At 28.1% G+C, this 8396-nt stretch overlaps 1 protein-coding gene across 1 annotated transcript; it reads right to left on the bottom strand. All coding sequences in view use genetic code 12, as the record gives it.

Annotated features, from left to right (window-relative positions):
- Positions 1-2743: 2743 nt before the first annotated feature.
- On the bottom strand, positions 2744-4108 carry CD36_85150 (fungal zinc cluster transcription factor, putative; the record flags this gene model as incomplete). Its single annotated transcript, XM_002419378.1, has 1 exon — positions 2744-4108. One exon carries the CDS (start codon positions 4106-4108, stop codon positions 2744-2746), a length of 1365 nt encoding a protein of 454 aa, XP_002419423.1.
- Positions 4109-8396: the final 4288 nt, after the last annotated feature.

Here is an 8396-nt window from a genome sequence, read left to right as displayed (position 1 = left end):
TATTATTAGAAGAAATGGTTTGAATAATCTCTATAGATATTATTTAATACAAACCCAATAACTTTTTTTTTTGAGAATAGAAACACTAACAACAACAACAACAACATCATCATCATCAATAATGATAATGATAATGATAGTAGTACTACGGGTTTAGTAAAACCATAAATAAGTTCGGTAAACAATGTAAAAACTTACACCTAAAAAGAAAAGAAAAGAAAAGAAATAACATTATTTGATTTTGATTTTGATTTTGATTTTGATTCAATTGGATAATTCTTTATAGTAATTATATATATATATAATAAACGGGACGGATGTATGTATGCATTTATTTTATCAATTTAACCTACTGCTTGTTGAAGTGACTATCCTTTTTAAATAAACAATTCAGAAATTGAAAATAATAAATAATAAATAATAAATAATAATAAATAATAACAGTAATAACAGAAATATAAGGGATTGAAATTATCTCATAATAATATAACTCTTTTCTTAGTAATATTATAATTTAGGTCTATGAATGAATAAGTTAATTGATATTTCTATTCCCTTGAAAACACGGAGTTATCATCATCATCATTATTAGTATTATTAGTATTATTAGTATTATTAGTATTATTATAACATCTTTTCAATTTGGTGGAAATTCATTTTGAACTTCATTTGGAGATATTGAATTGTAAAACCAAACCAATCCAAACCAATCCAAACCAATCCAAAGCAAGGAATTGTTAACAAAAAAAAAAACAACAAAATAAAAACCAACCACATGAGGAGAATTAGAATTAAGTTTCAATGAACTCCTTATTGTTGATTCAAAGTTTAAATAATCTCTTGAATTGAATTTGGAAATTGAGGGATATTCTTCTTCTTCTTCTTCTTCTTCTTCTTCTTCTTCTTCTTCTTCTTCTTCTTCTCTCTCTTTCTAGGAGATTGATAAACTATTACTACTACTACTACTACTACTTTACTTTTTTGTTAATAAGTATTCGCCTCCATTGTCTCTCCTTACTTGATCCAATACCATCAATCCACCCACCCACTCACCCCTTTGTTGTAATGACAGATGATACCAAAAAAAAAGCTAAACTTGGGATCTTTTTTATTATTATTATTTTTATTTTATTTTTCTCCTAACAATAGCTGATTAGTCAAATCCCATCATTCTAGCCTCTCTCCTCTGATTATTAATAATAATAATTGATCAAAAATTCAATTTAATTTAGTAAACCCATCAACAAAAGACTTTAATTTTCAATTTTTTTTTAGACTTTATGAATTGAATTAAATTGAATTGAATTGAATTGAATTGAATTAAGATTTTCTTTAAATTACTTCTTCTCGTTAATTGTTTCTTTGTTTGATAAGTCTTATTCTTCTTCTTATTATTATTTGGGAAATTGCAAAAATAAAAAAATCAACTATTAATCCTTTTCTTCATCATATAATCCATATCTACATCTAGATTCTTTATTATGAAACTGATCTTTAATAATAAAATTTAACTTCAACTTTAACTTTTGTGATGAATTCTCTTATATTCTTATATTGGAGAAATCCAAAAAAAAAAAAAAAAAAAAAGAAAATGCAAGCTTTATATAAGTACTTGTTGTTGTTGTTGTTGATACTTTAGTTTCTCTTCTTTTTCCTCTTCTTACTCTTCATTTCTCTCTAAGTCTCTAACTCTCAATTCCAAATGATTTAATGCCTTATTTTGTTTTGTTTTGATCTTTTTGTGTGTGTATGTGTATGTGTTCTCTCACCATATTATATTATATTTAATTCTGGACCCATTATTAAGAGTAATGGCTGAAGTCTTTTTTTTGTTTCTTTGTTTGTTGGTCTGTTTGTGTGATATTATTATTATTATTTTTTTTAATTTAATTTGATTTGATTTGACTTGATTTGACTTGTTTCGGTTTCGGTTTCGCTTGTGATTTATTTTTAATCGATACAACAAAAACAACAACAACAAACTCAACAACAAACTCAACTTAAGCTAAAGCTAAGCTAAACTCTGTTTCATCATTGTTGATGGATTATGCAGGATAATGTCAAACTTTTGATAATGGTGGCGATACAAAATAAACACGATAATAGAATTATCCTCCCTCCCTCCCCCTCGCCTCCCCTCCTTCCTAACATTATTGTTGATTGTTGATTGTTGACTGTTTTTTGGTTTTTGGTTTTGTTTCAATTGATTGATTGTTAAATTATTTGGACCAAAAATATTATCACTATTCTTAATTGTGGATTGACAAAATTCATCAAGATATCTCAAAAAAAACAAATAAAAATAAAAAAAAAAGGGGCAATTTCATTATATTAATCATTCGATCTTTATGGGAGATTATTATAATGAATTTACAAATATTATTATTTTATTTAATTTTTCATGTCGTCGTCGTCGTCGTCGGAATGAATGAATGAATGAATGGAGAAGATCACCCACCCCCACCCCCACCGCACCGGCAACTGAGAAAAAAAAAAAAAAAAAAGGAGGAGGACAGCAGCAACACCAGCAGTAGTAGTAATAGTAGTAATAGTAGTAGTAGTAAAAAATAAACTCTAAAACTTGGCATTAATTTTCTCTCGCAAAAAAAAAAAAAAAAAAAAAAAAAAACGAACATTCTTATTATCATCATTTAAACATCAAAATTAATCAATATATGAATATTATATATTTGGATTTATATATATATATAGATATATATACATTTTAAATTACTAATATTTTTTATTTAAGTAAATCAGCTACTGAAACTCTATTAATAACAGAACCACCACCTACACCAGAACCACCAATACTTGAATTTGCTGTTGTTGCAGTAGTAGTAGTAGTACTAACTCTATTAGTACTGTTATAACAATTGATGATTGGTGGAGGAAGCATATTATTATTATTATTATTATTGATCAGATTTTTAAAAGTTTGAGGAATCATCATTTCAAGATTTCTTGAAGAATTACAAATAGAATTAACTTGTTGTCGTTCTTGTTGTTCTTGTTGTGGTGGTGGTTGTTGTTGTTTTTCATTTGATAAATTTAAATTATTATTATTATTATTATTATTATTATTATTAATATCATCACGATTTTTTTTCCTTGATGGTAATTTCAGTAAATCTTGATATCCAAGACATATTTTTTTACTTCTTTCACAATTTTCACAATATGGTTTCCTTTCATCACATTTTATACGTCTTTTTCTACAAGTAAGACAACCAGTACGTGTACGTCTTTTAATTATTCGACGTTTATTAAAAAGAGCTTTATTTGCTTCTTCTGATTGAACGATTTCTTGTAAGTAAAATTGTGGTGATGTATAAAATGGATGAACGTTAGGAATGAAATTGTGATTGTGATTGTGATTGTTGTGATAAATATATTGAATATTTTCTGGTGGTGGTGGATGATGATGATGAGGATGAGGATGAGGATGAGGATGATGAAGTTGTTGTTGTTCTTGTTGTTGTTGTTGTTGTTGTTGTTGTTGAAATTGTGAGATTGATTCTGATGGTTGATGGTAGTAGTACTGTGGTAGATAATTAGTTGTATATATAGGTGGTGATACAAAATTATTGAAATGAATGTAATTTGGCTGTGATGGTGGTTGTACTTGTTGTTGTGATGGTGGTGGTGGTGGTTGTACTTGTGGTGGTTGAATGAATGTTTGTTGTATAGAACCTGTTGATCTTGGTGTTGGTACTGATGACATTGTTTGAACAATACTTGATCTTGGTGAAGTATTACTAGATAAATAAACTCCAGATGGTTGTGATTGTTTTTGTTGTTGTTGTTGTGGTTGTTGTTGTGGTTGTTGTTGAAAATAATCTCCATTACTAGATTGTGAAGATGTTGAATTATGTTTACTTCCATAAGGACTTGATTGTGAAAATTTGTAGGAAGATGATGATGTAACACTTGGTGAATCAGGTGAATTTAAATGTTCACTTTTTGGAGTAGTAGCAGTAGTAGCACTAGTAGTGTTGGTTATTGTTGTTGTTGTTGTTGTTATTGGTGGGATTCTAGTAATTGATGAACCTAAATTTATTGATCCAGTATAATTGATCAATTCTGACACTGAAGGTAATTGTGTCATGATGTTATGAGTCAAGTAATGTGGTGGTAGTGGTGGTAGTGGTGGTGGTGATGGTGGTGTAGAATTCTATTTTGGTAGTAAATTGCAAAATCCAAAATCCAATTATTATAATGATTGCAAAGTCAGTTCACAATTGAAATTATAAACTGATAAATAAAGTAAAGTAAAGTAAAGTAAAGTAAAGTGATATGTGTGATATGAGAATGTAGATAAAGTAGGTTGATTTAATGAATTGAGATGAAAAAAAAAAAAAAAAAGAATTGGTGACAGTAAATATATATATATATATATATGTATATCAGATAATAGATAATAGATAATAATAATAATAATAATGAAAGGGGAACCGAAACGGAACAAGAAGACAAGAAGACAAGAAAGTAGGAACCGAAAAAAAAAAAAAAAAAAAAAAGGGGGCACCAGAGAATTTATGGAATTTAATCGAGTTTATATATAATAACGGTAATGATAATGATAATGATAATTGTTTTAATTTTTTTTTTTTTTAAATACACAAGAACAACAAGAACAACAACAACCCTCTTACATCAAATACAAACAATCTATACATATATACATATATATATAATATGGTTTTGTATCTCTGTCTTTAATAAACTAAACAAAAAACTCCCCAAAAAATGAATTTGAAAAGAAATTTTTTTTTTTTTTCTTTTTTCATTTCAAATAAGACTAACACTAAGACTAACACTAAGACTAAGACTAAAATTTTTAAAAAATTCAAATTCAAATTCAAATTCAAATTCAAATCATAAGAAGGAAGGAAGGATAAGTCTTACAGATTTTAAAAATAATATTATAACAAAACCCTAAAAGAAAAGAATAATAGACTTACATACATATGCCATGCGTTTTCTCTCTCTCTCTTTTTTTTTTTTGTTTTTTTTAGAGAAATCGGAAATCAAGAGATCATTATAAACCAAATAATAATAATCATAATAATAATAATAATACTTTCCTTTGAAAGTACATTTTTTTAAAAACCAAGTATTGCCAAAAAAAATTTAGAATGAAGAATGAAATTGGGGGAAAAAAAAAAACCGTAACAAAATATCTTATCTTGACACAAAACCATGACTGTGGATAAAAAATCTGATATCTATATATATCTATATATATATATATATACAAATAAGACACCGTATTCGAAAAAAAAAAAAAAAAGGGAAACTTGAAATGAGAGCTAATCTGTATTTAGTATGTATGCATATGTATATGTATATGTATATATTGTATGTAGATAAAGTACACATGTATGTATGTATGTATGTATGTATGTGGGTTAGCATTTTTTATTTTTTGCTTTTGCGTTAAATGGTTTATATATTAGTACTACATGTAATTCTCTGTACAATCCATTTTTAGATTTTTTTTAGTTTTAAGTCAAATTACTTTTAAGTGTCTAATCTCTAATCATACATTTATTCATGTACCTTTGCTTTTCTTTGCTTTTTTTTTTTTTGGAATTTTAGATTTATTTATTTATTTAATAAACAATACACAATACACAATACACAATAAGTGAAATCTAAATTAGTGGTGCTACCTATATACGTCTGTCCCGTCCCGTCTGTCTGTCTCATCTCATCTTGTTTAGACATTTTCTCTTGTTTTGCCCTTTTTTTTGTTTTTTTGTGGTCCTTTTAGTTAAGATTTTATTACTATTACTATTACTATTACTACTACTGCTCAGCCCTTAACGAAACAATCAACAACAATCAACAACAATCAATAATAATAATGATAATAATAATGTGGTAGAGTTGACGACATTTTTTTAAAGGAAATAAAAAAAAAGAGTTTCATTCATGCATCGGTGTTATTAATATTCTTGCATAATATGTGCCACCTGAATAATGATTATTCTTATTATTATTATTATTATTATCTCCTCTCGGATGTTTTTTTCTTCCTTTTGTATTATTTACTTATTATACTTATATATACATTGTTAGAAACTGAAAACTCCTTTTTTTTTTTTTCCTTTTCCTTTCTTTCCTTTCCTTTCAAAATAGCCGAATCCTTAAAACAGAAATCTGTTAATGTAAGTACATGTATGGGTGGGTGGGTGGCTGGGTGACGACGACAACGACGACTATTACTACTTTACATGACATTACTAAGGATATCCGATAACCGGATTGTACATTATTTTTATTATTTTTTTTGCTTTCCTTTCCTTTCCGGATGCGCTGTTATCTTTATCCTTATTGTCAATGCTTCTTCTTCTTTAAGGTTGAGTTTTAATTAATAAAGAGGCTCCAAGTTGCATATGGTTATATAATGCCTTGTCAATCTCAGTAAAACGTAAAATTACGCACTAAATCGCCTCCACCAAATCACTCACTCACTCACCAAATAAATAAATAAAATAGAATAAAATAGAATAGAATTGTTCATCATCACGTGCCACCCATGCTAATCCAATTGTTCACTAAAAAAAATGGAACAATTGTAACAAACAATACAATACAAAAAAAAAAAGAATAACCAGATGAAAATATCTTGTTTTAGTAATAATCGGTAATTGATACCTTACTTGATCCTCCTGCTCCTGCTCATGTTTCTCCTCTATTAAAAGAAAAAGAAACATCTATATAGATGAACAACATTGTTTCCATCATCAACACCATCATAAAATTTCTTGAAAATGTTGTTATCATCCCTCCCCCCCCCGCCCCTCGCCCCTTCCTTTTTTTTTTTTTTCTTCTGTATTGTTGTTGTTGTTGCTGGTGGTGGTTCTGTGTTTCTTGCTACCACCACCACCACCATTACCACCAACTAATGGTATTTGTTTTACAAAATCTAACAATTCTAAAGATTATAAAAAATTTCATTATTCAAGTTTAATTTCTTTTTGTTTTTGTTTTTTTTTTTTTTTTGGTTTTTTTTTTGTTTTGTCAATTCAAAGTATCTGTATCATGGCTTAAAATTATCGGAAATGTAGATCTGGCTAATTTATCTTGTACTTATGATGGTGATGATGGTAGTGATGGTGGTGGTGGTAGTGGTGGTAACTACAGGATAAGGCTAATTTTATTAATATATCAAATTTTGATTTAATTTTTGCAAAACTTTTTCTATTTTTGTTTCTTGAACACTATAACTCTTATCAACCACTTGCTGCTACTGCTACTACTGCTGCTGCCGTTGCTACTGCTGTTGCTATTGTGGTTATTATTGTTACGATTTAGTCGAAATGTCGGGAGGTTATTCCATTACTACTACCTCAATATTGTATTTTTCTTTTTGTTTTTCTTTTGTTGTGTAATTTTCTTTTTGTTTTTTTGGCAACTATTACCATCATCAAGAAGTATTTATTTCTTTCTTTGGTTGGTTAGGGCAAAAAAGTTTATTTAGAAAAAGTCTACAAAAAAAAAAAAAAAAATGAATGATTGAACTGTATGAATCAACTTGCATTAACATTATCATCATTATTATTCTTTTTCCTTTCCTTTTCTTTCCTTCTCTTTTCTTTGCTTGCTTGTTCTAGGTTTTTTAGAGAATTGGTTAAGAGCACCAAATTCTTCCTCTACTTCTTCTTCTTTTCTTCTTTTTTTTTTTTTTTTTAGTTCAGGTTTCCAAATAATAATAATAATTAGTATGTTAAGAACCAACTCTATTTAAATTCTTGATTTCTTGAATTCTTGAATTCTTTCGTTGGATGATGATGATGATGATGATATAACCGTTAAAAGGTGAAAACACCCGAAGAAGGGGGAAGGGGGGAGGGGAGGCGGGTACTGGTTTCGAGATAACACATTAATAAACCAATCTAACAATTCTTCTTCCCCAAAAAAAACAAATTGTTGTTACTGTAACTGTTGTTGCTAATTAAGTAATTGATTCCGTAAAAGGGGCAAAAAAAAAAAAAAAAAAAAAACAAAGGTATATAATCTATTTTACAAGAAAGTTGAACCATGATGTTCTTTATTTAAACAAAAAAAAAAAAGTTGTTCTTGATTTACTACTCCTCCTCCTCCTCTCCTTCCTCTTCCTTCCTTCCTCTTGTTCTTCTTCTTCTCCCACTTTGTTGTTATCATTAAAGGAGAAACAAAAAACAATACTGTTCAAGAAAGATTAATATAACATGGTGCCACCACCACCATCACCACCACCATCACTACCACCACGTTTAGCGATGTTCTTCTTTTGTGACTGTTTTTCATTTTTTTTTTGTACCTGTTATTGTTACAAATGAAAACAGGCTAGTAATAAGGAATGATAACAGCCACAGTATTGTGTTATATTTTTTACACTAAAACAA

Source organism: Candida dubliniensis, chromosome 3 (genome assembly GCF_000026945.1).
Source record: "Candida dubliniensis CD36 chromosome 3, complete sequence".
Classification (NCBI taxonomy): Eukaryota; Fungi; Ascomycota; class Pichiomycetes; order Serinales; family Debaryomycetaceae; genus Candida; species Candida dubliniensis.
The sequence above is the reverse complement of the archived record's forward strand: the minus strand, read 5'-3'. Positions and strand labels throughout refer to the sequence as shown.